General features: G+C 39.6%; 2 protein-coding genes across 2 annotated transcripts in view; both read left to right on the top strand.

Moving 5' to 3' along the window:
* Positions 1 to 15,028, top strand: part of LOC149743958 (uncharacterized) — a 167,444-nt gene that overhangs the window by 72,078 nt on the left and 80,338 nt on the right. The window contains exons 5-6 of the mRNA XM_089905974.1: positions 616 to 1,214; positions 2,860 to 2,959. Of these exons, the coding sequence (XP_089762100.1) occupies positions 616 to 739 (124 nt within the window). The 3' untranslated portion in view covers positions 740 to 1,214; positions 2,860 to 2,959. The remainder of the gene's footprint in view (positions 1 to 615; positions 1,215 to 2,859; positions 2,960 to 15,028) is intronic.
* The window catches only part of LOC149743961 (uncharacterized), a 120,033-nt gene that overhangs the window by 74,033 nt on the left and 30,972 nt on the right, over positions 1 to 15,028 (top strand). The window lies entirely within an intron of this gene.

Below are 15,028 nucleotides of genomic sequence, written 5' to 3'. Positions count from 1 at the left end.
GGTAGAAACAATAATATGTAAACCTGTTCACCTTTGGTACATTGATCATTTCCTAAACTTATTTCACCTGTACCCAACACCCCTCCCCATACACACACACAAAGCACTGATACCCCTGTAAGATATATTAAATGTGTTGATTTGGATAACTAGAATTTGATGGACAGAATTCCTCCAGCAAGAGGGAGTTTTAGGTAGAATGGAAGAGAAACTCATGGAAACGCTTGAATGGTCCTTTCCTTGATTCCACAAAATGAGTACGACTGATCGAGTCCCTTTAATATGCAGCATCCATATTGCATTTGTTCTTACATTTTATGCTGTAATTAAATACAGAGTAAAAGTTATTGAGTGAATATTAAGATTTTTGGGTAGCTGAGTTGATAATTGTATTTTATTTTTGTGCATTGGAAATCTATGTACATTTATATTGTAGGAATATGGCAATGCTCCAAGAAAAATGAGAAATTCACTGGTAATTTCCCACCCAAAGAGAGCCATTGTTAACGTTTTAATATTATATACTCTTTGTGTCAGTTTGTTTTTTAGTCAAAAATGGCATCTTATTGCTTGAATTTGCATTTCACTGATTATGTGATAAAAACTCCTTTTTAGGGCTTCCCTGGTGGCGCAGTGGTTGAGAGTCTGCCTGCCGATGCAGGGGACGCGGATTCGTGCCCCGGTCCGAGAAGATCCCACAGGCCGCGGAGTGGCTGGGCCCGTGAGCCATGGCCGCTGAGCCTGCGCGTCCAGAGCCTGTGCTCCGCAACGGGAGAGGCCACAACAGTGAGAGGCCCGTGTACCGCCAAAAAAAACAAAAAACAAAAAAAACAACTCCGTTTAAATTTAATTTTTCTTGAGGTAACATTGGTTACCGCCTCTCAGCTCGAAATTCACTCTTTTGTTACTTGCTCTGTGGAAAGTGCTATGGGTCCTTTAAATAGTTTTTCTTTGGCCACCTCGTGTGATGTTAGGCTTTCCTAATTGATGGCACCTGAGGAAGGTGTTGCTTCGTGATGCCCCGGTGCTTGCTGGGAGGGCTCTTGGTGGCGTCTTCAGCACCCACTCACTCCTGCAGCTCCGAGGGCGTCCTCAGCCCTGCTCCCGGGGCTCACAACTTCTCCGGTAGTCGGCTTCAGCAGTGCGTAGAGAGAGCAGTGGACGACAGCTTCCATCAGCATCTTCTATCAAGCAGTTCTGGAGTAGCGCCTCAGGTGAGAAATCTCCCCGTGCATAGTTTTACTGGAACCCTAGAATGTGGATTTCCAGCAACTTACAGAGGGCATATTTCCAGAAAGTTCCACCATGAGACACCACAGCAGCTTCTTTACCATCCAGTGAGCCACAGTCATGCTCTTTTCAACCGGGTCTGGACCTCAGTCCTGTGGGCAGGGAGGAGGAGGTCTTCTTTTCAACTAGAGGGTTAGCGGCTCTCCTTATTTCTGCTAACTGTGTGTTTTGGCGTTCTCTTTACTTGTCGCTGGCCATTCCTTCCTTACTCTAATCCTCTTTCATAATTAATAGTTTTTTCATTACACTTTCCATGCTCAAATTACTGTTTGTTTTTCTTCTGGTTGGACCCAGAATAATAACTAAATAATCTAATATTAGTGTGTTATTGTTTTATTTTAAAACCCGTTTTTCACATTTTTTTGTTTCTACATCATTATTTTAATGGTTTCATAGTAGTCCATGTAGTAGTAAATACTTCATGCCTATTGTTATACAGTTTATAATATATGTTTTCATTTTCACAATTGTAGACAATGCTTTAGTGAACATGTTGGTACACATCCTTTGCTCCTATCCATAATGATTTTCATTAATTCTCAGTCATTTGGACATTTTAGTCAGAGGCAAATGATGAACACACCACGTAATGTGCTTTATATATTTCCAGGGGAATACTGAACATATTATTTAGTGCCATAGCAAAACATCAGAAAAAAGTGAGGAAATCATGATTTTTATTGTCTTCTGCCAAACTCTCATAGCAAGAATCTGAAAATTTTCTGGTGAAACACAACTGAAACTAGATTTGAGATTGAGCCATTAAATCCCAGTTATCACCAATCACTTCTGGCTGCTTCTGATTCAACACTTTCTTTGTGTTTACGATTGGGGAATCCACCTCATGAAAAGAATGGCAAATGGGAAAGAAGTAAATGATTCAGAATATCTTGGTCGTTCCTGGGAGAGAGTGCTCTGACAAAGCAAACGGTTTACCTGAATGTCTTAAGCAAACTGAGCTTGGCTGATTTCCTGTGCTTACAGAAAAGAACCGCCGTAGCTTCAGCTGGAAACCCTAAGCTAGTGGCTCAGTGGTTGTTGTTTTGACGTGCCTGCATCACAGGTATAAACAATCTGCGATGTTGAGCTAAACATACCTAAACTGCTGAGGATCTTTCAGGTTAATTTAAACCAACAGGGAATGATCCTGACTGGCGACAATAGAAGATTCTCTCCCAGCAGGAAGTGCATGGGGGCATCCCTTCTAGATCAGACATGCTTCAGAGACTGCTTCTGGAAGCGGTCGTCTTAATTGAATGTTTGTGTCTGAATGTTTGTTGCTCACAGATGTTTCTCACCAATACTGTTGAGCCTTTTGGTGGTTTCTAAAAGAGGCTATGTTAATCTCAGAACAAGGAGATACAACATATATGACGTGTAATCACACTATAATGATAAAAATAGACACATGCCATCATTGTTGTCATGGGCATTATCAACAACAACACAATCACTGTAACTTATTGGGCACCTGTTATTTAGACAACATGTCTCTTGTCCATGGATTAGTGTAGTTAATCCTCACAAAGCTCTTAAGAAGTAAGTACCAATAATATCCCCATTTTACAGATGAAGACACTGAGGAAGAGAAAAGTTAAGAATTTGCCTATGATCAGTTATCCATCTGTTCAGCCAGTGCACAAATTACACTGCCCAACTCCAAGACCAGGTGAGTACCATGGCCTGAGCCACCATGCTTTACTGCTTCCCACATATTTAGGAGCTAAAAGAAATCAAGTAGTGGACCTTAAAGAAAATCTTCCTCTACCTTCGTTCAACTCTTTTCGCTTTCATTGTGGTGGAGTCTGTGAGAGACTTAATGTATCATGTAGAATTATCAAGTTAAATGACTGCATTTTTCCCTTAATTGACCATTTTGAATTGAATTGCTTGGATTTATCAGATTTTTTGTAATGCAGTGTGGTCTACAATAGCTATTACCAGCCTCTTTCCCACCATCACTACACCTGAAAAATAAAATTCAGACATATGACATTCTATCATGTGCTTATCCAGAATTAATGCACAAAGCTGCATAAGTAAAAATCTGTGGTTTATGCACAGTTTCTTCCAGGCCAGCTGCTGTGTCTCCCAGTCACCCTAGGGTCTGCAGTTAAGGACCTGCAAGTCTAGAGAAACTGAGAGAGACGTGTTGGCTTGGCCAGTACATCTTGAGCACCTATAAAGTGCAAGGAGCTGGATCACTGTGGTGGACTTGTCGGGGATTTAAAAATAATAAGACAGCCTAGGAGACAGGCTTTGACACCACTGACAAAAATACACTTCAATTACCAGGCAGTGAGAAAAGGAGGGACGTGGGTAGAGGAACATGTCAGCAGGGTGTGCTGCGTGTGGCCCATCTTCAAGTCTCAGTTGAATCCTACTGTTCAAATGTGGGCCACTTGTGGGAAATTCTGTACCATGAGGGTTTTGCTTAATGTTTACAAAGTCTTACAAAAAGATGAATAGGAGACATAGCAGGTGGCAAATCAGAAAGTTGTGTCTTGTAAACAGGGGGAGGTCAATCCAACCTCCAAATCCCAAAATATATCAATATCCCATAATAGAGAATCACTATCAGGGAACTTGCTGTTGGTTTATTAGTGGCAGCATGGCATAAAATCAGGATAATTCAGCGTTTAAAATCCCTACTTTGTTTGAATTTATAACTAGTATAAATACTTCTAAGATTATATACATTTAAATTTTTTCTGCAACAAGTTAGACAGGATGACAAATTCACATGATGCTCAAAAGAACACTCAGAAATATTTAATGAAAACCTTCATTCTAGTGATGAGGAAACTCTAGCTCAAACAAGAAGCAAAAAACCACACTCAAGCAAACAAATCTGTAAAAGAGTTGTAATCAGAAATATCCAGTTGTCCCACCTCCTAATTTTGTGATCCATCTGCTTCACCATCAGTCAAAAAATCTGATTCTTCGAATAAAGAACTTTGGCTTGGCTTTATAGAGTAAGATTAAAAACAAAGAAAAAACCAAACACTTAGGCAAAGGAACAAACAGCCAAAATTAAGTAAATCTGGGATTTTTTTTAAACCGGCGTTGTCTGCATTGTTATTTTGGGCTCAGAGCGATAGCTTGATGCCAAATTGAAATGGAAAGCATTATCTACTCCATATTTATAAATCTTTAGATTCTGCATGTGTCATGAAAAATGTAAGTAAATTTTATAATAGTAAGGTGTGTGGGATTAATTTGTATTCTATGTTGAAAAGCTCCACGGTAGGCAGTTAATTCATGAAACACCAGCGATTGCTGCCTTAAGGGCTACATTGCTAGATAAAATTACAGACCTCAAATCTTATTATTACACTGGTATCTATTTTTTGTGTGGTCTAGGGAATATATCATCTTAAATTGAATATTTACCTAATCAGTAGGCTAAGGGTATCTTCTGGGTTCTGCCCCCTTCGACTCTAGAACACATTGTCTAGTTGTGAATATGCTGCTTATATAGTTAGGTACTACTGCTTACTGTTTTCACTTCATGGCACACTTATTAAATGATACTTGTATGCTATACTAGAATAAACTAGAGGGGATCTAAATGGAGCTTGGTAAAAATTGTATAGCCTTTATATTAAACAATGATAAAGCAAAACAACTAATATAAATAATTTAAAATAACAAGCCATAATAAAGTATAAAGTATTGGGAAAGATATCAAATACTTAATTTACATAATTTTCAAGTAGTGCTTTTCAGGATTTTTACTGAGAAACTTGTAGTTGCTTCCCCAAACATAAGTGTTTTTGGGTTTTTTTGTTTGTTTTGTTTTGTTTACCAGGTCTTATTCTTGAAGTTGTGACTGTAATTCTAATCAATGTTTTAATAACATCTCTCTCTTTTTGATCGTCACATTAGACAAGAAAATTTTAATCATTTTTACGATCTAAAATTTTCAAGCCAGTGTTTTTCAAAGAATCTAGTTTCTTCTTTCTTTGGCACACAAAAACTCATTGCAGTATCATCTGATGATGTGTATGAGACTGATTTCGTTCCAAGTTGGTGGTTGCTTTTATAAGGTATGTCCCAATAATGATGGTAGAAGGCACAGACTGTGGTAGAGCCTTCACATCCACTAGGTGGTCATATCATCTTTACATGAAGACAGAGATGGGCGGGTAACCACCTAAACCCACGCTGACAAGGTCTCCTGGGACTCCCGCCCCTGACCTGCTGTATCTTTGCTCTGGATCATTAGTTCTTGTAGCAATCCTAGCAATCTCTTGTTCACCATGAGCACTGGCATACTCGCCGCTGGCTGTTGCACAAGTTGATGCCCGCTGGTTGAATGGCGAGAGAACTTTGATGGACCCATGGGTGTGGCGTTTCTCACTGTGTCTGCCATCCGAGACCACTTTTGACCTTTTGTCTGACTCTGTCTCTCTCTCGGGTAACCTTCCTGGGAGACCCTAGAGAGGCTATTTGTGGCTGAATGTGAATAGTTCCAGGGTTCTGGGTAACCCAGGCTGTACCAGGCAGCCCCAAGGGTTGAGGGGATCATTATCTCATGTCCCACTTACAAACGTTAGATTCCGAACTGTATGCCTAAGCAGACTGCTTGGTACCCTCTGATTCAGGTACGCGACTTAAAACAGCCTTGAAGAACTTTGAAAGTAATATAAAAAATGGCAAACTTCTCTATTTTACCCTTTCTTTACCTAGACTAAACCTGCAGCCTCACAGGAGCTGAGAACATATTTATTCTTTATCTTTTACTTAAGACACTCAGCAGGAAGGTAACACACTTTGAAGGACAATTCAAGTTAGGTTGGTGCTTTGCCTAAGCCAGAAAGGTTTAGGGAGAGAAACTGAGGATGAAGAACAAAAGAGACAAGCTTTTTTCTTTTCTTTTTTTTAACCTCTCATGGTTTGACTTAATTCTATTATTTGAATGATTTTGAATTGATTTGGACACACCCACATTTAAATATAAGTTCAAAAATGCATTCTAAAGTCAAATGGAAAGTAATTTGTGTGGTCTTGTTATGAAAATAATTGTTTTATTTTCTGTATACTCCAGTCTCTCCACTCATTTATTCATCCTTGTATTCATCTATTTACACATCATTCATATATTCACAAAATATTTGTTACTGTGGATACTGTACCTGGTATTGATCTAGGTGCTGAGCTGGAAAGGTGAAAACGTCATTATCATTACCTTGGAGGGTCTCCCAGTCTTGAGGGGAGTCATAGAGGTTAACACATAATTATTGTACAGTTGGACAAGTATCATTATAGTCTTATGAACAGAATATCAGGAGAAAAATATTTTATTTAGTCTTATTATGTATTTGAGTATTCACCTGCCTAAGATGGAAATCAATCTAATAGAGTTTGTGCTTTTAAGGACATAATCCAACATGATATTTTTTATTTGCTGAGATCTTTTCTCCATGAAGTGAATTAGGAGCCCAGGCTTCTTCTATGTCCTGACTCTATTTCCTAGGGCCTCAAAGCCTTTGGAATGTAGTTGGAAGACAGAGGAGAAAAGGGTGTAGAGGCTCTGCTCTTAATCACTCCATCCCAGAAGTGACATTCATTACCTTTGCGCACATTCCATTGACAGGGTATACATGCAGGAGGTGCTGGGTCCTGCAGCCGTGGCAAGTTAACATCTAGCAATAGTTTTACACAGAGGAAGGCTAGGAGCTCTTTGCTGAATTGCTCACATTCTCTGGACAAAAGTAAGGAAGCCTGTGGCTATTTATCCCCTTCTCAAATCTATGCTTCATTTTTTTCCATCCCTCTAACTCTAATCATGGGCAGCAATATTTCTTCAATATTTTATCCACTCACACTGTCCAGGGAGGTTTCTTCGGCACAACAAGCAAGGCACACTGGGTTTATTTTTATAGCACATTTCCCACAGTCGTATCAGATAAAATGCATTACATCTCACCAGGTGACTGCTGAATAATCTCACAACTGTGGCTTCCATGTGAGAGGCAGAGATGATTAGCTTCCAAGGTGTTTGTGGGCCAGAATTGCTCTGCTTCCCTTAACTAGGTAGGTTAGTACCTGTTGGAGTTCTTTGAGCTTTGTATACTGTTCCCTTGATTCACAGGAAGAAATCATAGACTTAATAGTCTGGTTGTGAGGATTAAATGAGATATTTTATATAAATTGCTAAGCATGGCTTTAGGCACATATAGAAAGCAATCCGTAATTGAGGCTCTTGTCATTGCTAATTAAGGATAGGATATTAAGCGAAAATGGAAGTGTCCTTTTTGTGGAGGAGGATGATATACTGAAACATTTAAACGTGTTATTTGCTGTAACTAATTTCTAATGAGATTTCAATGTGTGCTTGCTGTCTGATTCCCCAAGAGAATGGATTTTCTCCCTCACTTTATCACATAGATATTGCCTGAATAAGGTCCTAATACCTGTAACTGAATTCACTTTTAGGATTGCACTATCCTTTAAGAGGCAGCAAAATATATTAATAAAGAGTGTTAGTTCTAAACTCAGATTTCAAGTTCTAGCTGGGTTACTTATCAGCTGTGTGACCTTGATCAACCTGTTTCTGAATCTGTGAATGTTAGCCAGTGATAATCCTTTCTAGGGACATTATGCTGGGAACGAGATGATTTATATAAAACACTTAGCAGAGAAGATGGCATAGAGCAAGTACCTAATACATGTTACTTTAATCATGATGATTACACAGAATATTGGGATTGGGGTCAGATGACCTGAGTTTATATCTGTGTTCTGTTGCTTTTTTTTTTTTTTTTTTTTTTTTTTTTTGGGTACGCGGGCCTCTCACCGTTGTGGCCTCTCCTGCCGCGGAGCGCAGGCTCAGCGGCCATGGCCCACGGGCCCAGCTGCTCCGTGGCACCCTCCCGAACCGGGACACGAACCCGTGTCCCCTGCATCGGCAGGCGGACTCTCAACCACTGCGCCACCAGGGAAGCCCTGTGTTCTGTTGCTTTTAATCTTAATGAGCCTCGGTCTCCTCATCCATAAAATTGGGCTAATAATCTTCTCTTCACACAGTTGTTATGGTGATTTTAACATATGTGAAAGTTCATAGAATCTTGCCTAGAACCTGTAAAATATTAAATACATGTTAAAATTATTCTCTTTTATTTGCGGTATCTGTGGCCCTAGGCAAGTTGATCTGCCTCTCATATTGGTTATGCCTCCTACTTGGCCTGTTATAGTTAACATCAAAAAAAACCCACAGGGTTTCCCTGGTGGCGCAGTGGTTGAGAGTCTGCCTGCCGATGCAGGGGACACGGGTTCGTGCCCCGGTCCGGGAAGATCCCACATGCCGTGGAGCGGCTGGGCCTGTGAGCCATGGCTGCTGAGCCTGTGCGTCCGGAGCCTGTGCTCCGCAACGGGAGAGGCCACGACAGTGAGAGGCCCGCGTACCGCAAAAAAAAAAAAAAAAAAAAAAAACCAAGAAAACAAACCCTTAAGCAACTCTAAAAACAGTACTATATCTAACATTATTATTTAAGAAGAGGATGGCATTCTGTTCCTGAAGGATTTGGCCATTGGAATTGTGGAGGAAGACCATCTTGGGATTTGTGTGGTGACATTTCTTAAATGCATGGTATAGCATGGGTTGCTTTCATCACACAATAGGGAAATACTAATATCTATAATTTTATAATCCCTAACCCAGATTAACTTTAAAGCCATTAGTAAAGACAAATTCCATTTTGATATTTAGTACCCTGCTAGAGTATCTCTCACTACAGAAGTTTAAAACGAGCATAAAAATAAATCCAGAAACAGATAAAACTAGCCTGTGCTGTGGAACACCATATTCCCAGGCAGTCCAATCTGAGGTCCACAGTCAAAAAAGATTTTAATCTATGAACTATGTCTACAGTGGGTGTTGATGGGAGACAAAGAGAAATTGACGCCTTTTTACCCTCCCTCTGTCCTGAGGTGGTTTCTATTTCAGGTTCGATCATTACACCATTATAGAGAAGCCCTGCTATGCCAATATTTTTCTTAGACTTTGAACAAACTCAGACACCATAAGATTTTTTTTTTTAACAAGGAGGGAAACCTGAGAGCTTTCTGTGGTATCTCTCTTGTACTCCTCCTGTTCTCCTATGTGGATGCCCTTCTCTATCTTATATCACTTCCCCAGTTCAAGAATCCTTCAAGAGTAGCCTCAAAGCCCATCTCTTCTTTGCAAAGTTACTTGTTCCATATTGCTTACATAGATCTCTCTTCTTCCAACCCCCTTGAAACACTGTTCTTATCTTTCAGTTGAGTGTTGAATCACAGAATTTCTATCATATTATTTAAGTATTATTTAAGTAGCGCAGGGAGAGGCTAATCCTTGAAATCAGGAAATAATTATATCTTAAATTATAATTTACAGCTCCGTGGCAGTGAACACGGTGGCTAAATAAATAAAAATTTAATTAAAATGGTATGCCATGAGGGCCTTAGAAAAATGCCGTTAAGAATAACATCGTTTGCATAAAACTGAATATCTAAAAACAGTTAGATAACTATTTAACTTTCCATTTGTATGTATAGATAAAGCCCAAGGATTTGCCCATTAGGATTTTATTTTCCATGGTAGGTCATTTCAGATGCCTTAAGTGACCCTACAGGCATCTTTTTAAGATTACCTTTGGACCCTGGTTTTTCATCTTGGGACTGCCGCCATGTACAATCCTAAAATGTTCCATAAAGGCTCAATCTTGCTTTTATTTCATGAGCCGTTTCCATTTAGTTAAAATTAAACTCTCAGCTACAGGAATATCTCCCAGGACTCAAAGCTTTTCCTTCTCAGTTAAAGCGTCTAACCTGCTAGCTTCCTGAGGGCAGTGAGCTCAGAGTGAAGCTGAATGACAGTGAAACCCCAAAGTGACGTGACGTCGCTTCATTCCAGAATGGGTGTTCCCTGACGGCTGCCTCTAACATATGTACAAAATCTCCCTCTCGATTTGCACTTCCAACACCATTCCTAAAATGTAAGCATTGTTCTTTGGTGTCTCATAGGTAGCATAAATTAAATGGGATAGTTTTTATATTGTGTTGCACCTCCACGTAGATTTTTCTCTACTGGTTTCTACATGTGTCTCAAGTTAAAGCATTGTTTCCTAACTATCTCACTCCCTCTCCTGTTTACCCTCCTGTCCCTCACTTGCACATGAGAGCACAGTAAGCAGACACCTTTCCTAGTATCCACCATTGATCCATCCCCTATTGCCCTGTCCTCGTAGGACCTGATTTGATAGGAAAACGTGTTCATTCTCAGATATTTACCAGCATGAGTGAGACTACCAATGCTTCATCCTTTCATTCACTGTGTTAGGTTTGTAAGAGACACATGGAACAAAAGGGGCGTAATCTCTTTTGGCGCCCAGCTGGAAATCCACAGGGAGAGAAGGAGCAAACAGGTATGCTGCTAATTATCAAACAGGTTGTTATGAATGGACATAGAACAGGGAATGAGAGCTCACCTGGTTGGAAGCAGGTGATCAGGGGTTTGACTTTTTAATAACTTTATTGAGGTACAATTTACACACAATACATTGTTCATATTTAAAGTATACTAAATACTGTGAGTTTTAATATATGCGTAGACCCACAAACCCATCATCCCAATCAAAATACCAAATATGTTATAATTCCCAGTGTTTTCTTGTGCAGCTTTGCAATTCTTTCTTCTCTCTATGCTTTAATCACTATATATTAGTTTACATTTTCTAGAATTTTATAAAAATGGCATTATGCTTTTTTTTTTCTTGGTCTGGGTTATTTTACTCAGCATAATGATTTTGAGATTCATTCATGTCGTTGAACATATCAATAGCTTACTCCATTTATTCACTTATTTATGGCTGAATAGTATTCCATTACAAGAATATACCACAATTTAACTTTGCACTCCCTGATGGGCATTTGGGTTGTTTCCAGTCTTGTCTTTTATAACTAAATCTGTTAGGAATATTTGTCTACAAGTCTTTGTGTGGATGATATACTTTCATTTCCTCTTGGTAAAAATTTAGAAGTGGCCTTGCTGGGACATACTATCAGGACTTTTGACTGATGGAACAGCATAAGAGGTTGGAATACACACAGTAATGAATCTTTGAAGGAGGAGAGTTGGGGCACCTTTTGGTCCCTTCCCAGGGGATAAGTATATACTTCAAAGGTACCTCAAATTTGCCAAGTTTTGAGTCTCAGTTCTCGACCTTCTTTTTCAAGTGTGGTCCCTTGTCAGTATTCCTTTGTTCAGTAAATTGTACCACCATCTGTGAAGTTGGGCAACACAAAGTCAGCCTTGACACCTACCTCTCTTTCACTCCCTTTATTCTATTGGTCTTCAAGTCCTACCGTTTCTCCCTCGTGAAAATCCCTACCATTTGTACCGCCCACGCTCTAGTGTGGGTCACTGCAGTCTCCCCCCCGGACCACTGGGCAGCATGCTCACCGTCCCCCATCCCTTGACTTGTACTCCATCCATTATCTGTGGTTAACATAAAATGACCTTTGAAACATGATATACTCAGCATAAGCCTGAGTATATCACTTCACAGATTAAACCTTTAAACAGCCCTTCATAATCCTTGGAAAAAAGCCCAAAATCTTTACCATGGTTTACACAGTCTGCATATCCGTGTCCCTGCTTAATGTACATACTCAGCATTACAACTCAGTATTATCGTCCGGTTCCATTTTATGTTTCGCCTACAGTGAGCTTTATTCAGGTCATCAACTTTTCCAAGTTCTTTATTACCTCTGGACCTTTACACTTCCAATGTCCCTGCCTTTCTCTTCATTTATTTGCCTGTCTCTTACTTAACCAAGTTAAATATCATTTCCCCTAGAAAACTCAGGTCTAGGTAAAATAACTTAAGCCTGATCCTCTGTACCAATCTTAAGATATTACAATGGCGAAGATTCTGGTCAGCCTCCCTAATTAAAAGTAGGGCCTAGCTTATCACTTTTGCATTCCTAATACCTAGTACAGCAGCACATCTTGAGCATATTAAGTGCTCTAATGCATTTGATCATGAAATAAAAGGCTATGACAGTGATCTAGACTTTATATAACAGATGCCTGACAGATATTTGAAAAGTTGAGATGAATTCAAGAAATGTTTCTCAGTAACCAACGTGGATGTCACCAATTTCATACACTAATATCCATGACTTTGCTTATGACAGAGGCCCTCTGGCTCTCATTCAAAATTAATTTTATACTTCGTTTACACAGTCCTAGTAAATTCAGGTATCAAGTTTGTTATACCAGAATATATTAGAAACAGAAAATCCAGTGGTTGAAGAGAAAAATTAATGCAGTTGTGTATAGGCACACACTGCAGCAAAGAGTGAAGATACTGAAAAACACGGAACTGTAATTCAAAACCTCAGTAGCCTAGGGTCATTTTGTCGAGGGTCATATGATCTGATGCCATCATTTGATTGGAGTGGAGGCAGATTTTGATGTTACTAATTAAGGTGCTGATCTGATGAGGCTACTGATAACCATAGGTACCCTTGATTGTGTTCTGTGTGACAGAAATGGAGCTAAGCTCTTTGCATTATCTCATTAAATTCTCATAGTGACCCTATAAAATTGGTATTGACTTTATAGAAGAGAAAAGGAAAGTTGAGAGAAGTTAAATATCTTGACCTTGGCTACCTCGCTTTCAGATATGACTCTAGCCTGCTTAGTCTAAGTAGTCAAGAAAGGATTAAATTATGTTCTTTTACCGTATTTAAAGAAACAACAAATTGTAAAAGAAGTTCATTGAAAACATTTTTTTCTTTAAATTTTGGATTCTCCAGGGGGATGTTTGAGTTACCTAAAATAATAAGGTAGGAACATTTATTTCCCAATCATGCCAAATAAATGAAGTTTTCCTGTAAATGCTTTCCCATGATTACATTACACTTCATGATTATCTGTAAAATTACGAAAAGACTGTAGCGAACAGTGCTTCCTGAAAAGTGGCAATAGCATGATGCTAATGCTAGACAATGTATTACCCTATACGGGCTCATTAAGGGGCCTGGTTTTCATCTTTAATTGCAAAGAACATATATCCCTGAAATGAGTTTGTAGTCATTTTAATAAGAAGTACCAGAAGTGTAAATAGAATCTATCACCAGATCCACTTAGAACCCATTTATCTTTATGACTATATGTGTTATGGATCATCAGCCCATGATCATACAGACCCCCATCAACACTCATCTTCCTTATGGCAAGTGTAAAATGCAGTGTCTCTACTGGGAGATGAAATTTTTTTCCACACTTGTGAGTGATAGACTCCTATGTTCCTAAACATATTTTACCTCAACTAATTCCAGCGCTGCATTAGGTAAACCTCTACTCCCCAGCTCTGTCTTTTAAGGAGTGCTCACCACCAGGTAATGACTCAAGGACAGCCCACCCCCAATCAATTCCTCCTCTCTCCCCAACTTCTTCACATTGTCTGATTCCCGACCTCCACTGTTTTTGATATATTTTACTCTCTTGGATTTAATAAATCGCCACCTCCCCAAATTCTGTTGTCCAAGTCGATATAGACTTCCCCTTCCCTAGCCAGGACCCCACCTCCATTTAGCATTTTGAAAGCCCACCAGTATGGTGTATAACCAGTACTCCCCACCAGTGCAGTCAGCGTGTCTCCATATCTCTGTTTTCACCACTTACCTTCCCCCAGAAGACCAGCAGGATTAATCTCATCATGCTTTTATTTCCATTTTACTCTGTAACTACCAAAAGTCCAAGCATTCAAGATATTTAAATACTAATTTTTATCCCCATAACCTCTTACATCTCTTGATCTGATCTAATCTCCCGTCTCTTTCCAATCCCTCACTCCCCAAATAGTTTCTGTGTATCCTTTAGAATATATAGTCTGTCATTATCAAAATTCCCAATCTTCAGTATTTTCCTTTAATGTTTCCTTTATCTTCTGACTTGAATAAAAAACTGATTTCCGGCCTTCCCTGGTGGCGCAGTGATTGAGAGTCCGCCTGCCGATGAAGGGGACACGGGTTCGTGCCCTGATCCGGGAAGATCCCACATGCCGCGGAGCGGCTGGGCCCGTGAGCCGTGGCCGCTGAGCCTGCGCGTCCGGAGCCTGTGCTCCGCAACGGGAGAGGTCACAACAGTGAGAGGCCCGCGTACCGCCAAAAAAAACCACAAAACACTGACTTCCCCTGATGACACAGCTTTCCTTAATGTCTCCTCAGAGACGGACAACTCTCTGTTGTAGAGCTTAGAGACTAGATTGTCATTCTTTCCCCCCCTCCACCAGTGCTGCTTCTAAGACATTTCTCCTAATTAAAAAAGACAAAAACAAAACAACAAAAAACCAAAGCCTCAGCTTGTATGAAGTATGTGCCAACAAACTGTACTATCCTGGCTGTCATAATCATCTATTAAATCTCATTCATTTCTCCTCATTTCCTGAATGTTTTTGCTTGCAGCCTCCTATTTTTCTGTCACTATTCTTGTCATTATTTTTGGAGATTTGAAAAGTCCCATAGCTCATCTGCCCGAATCCCAATTAGGAAAAAATCTGCTTTATGGTGATAAATCCCTCTTGATCATAATGACTTTTTAAAAATACGTTGCTGGAATCTATTTGCTAATATGAGGTAGAACTTAAGATCTTAAAAGAAATGTGCTTCTAGTTACTTTTGGGTAAATTTTCCATATCTGATTTTTGTATTAGGACTCTTCTAATTTTTTAATACATTGGAA

The sequence above is a fragment of the Delphinapterus leucas genome, unplaced genomic scaffold, assembly GCF_059928025.1.
Source record: "Delphinapterus leucas isolate spDelLeu-1000000601 "Yukka" unplaced genomic scaffold, BTC_Dleu_Yukka2 spDelLeu_asBTCV2_sq40, whole genome shotgun sequence".
Classification (NCBI taxonomy): Eukaryota; Metazoa; Chordata; class Mammalia; order Artiodactyla; family Monodontidae; genus Delphinapterus; species Delphinapterus leucas.
The sequence above is the reverse complement of the archived record's forward strand: the minus strand, read 5'-3'. Positions and strand labels throughout refer to the sequence as shown.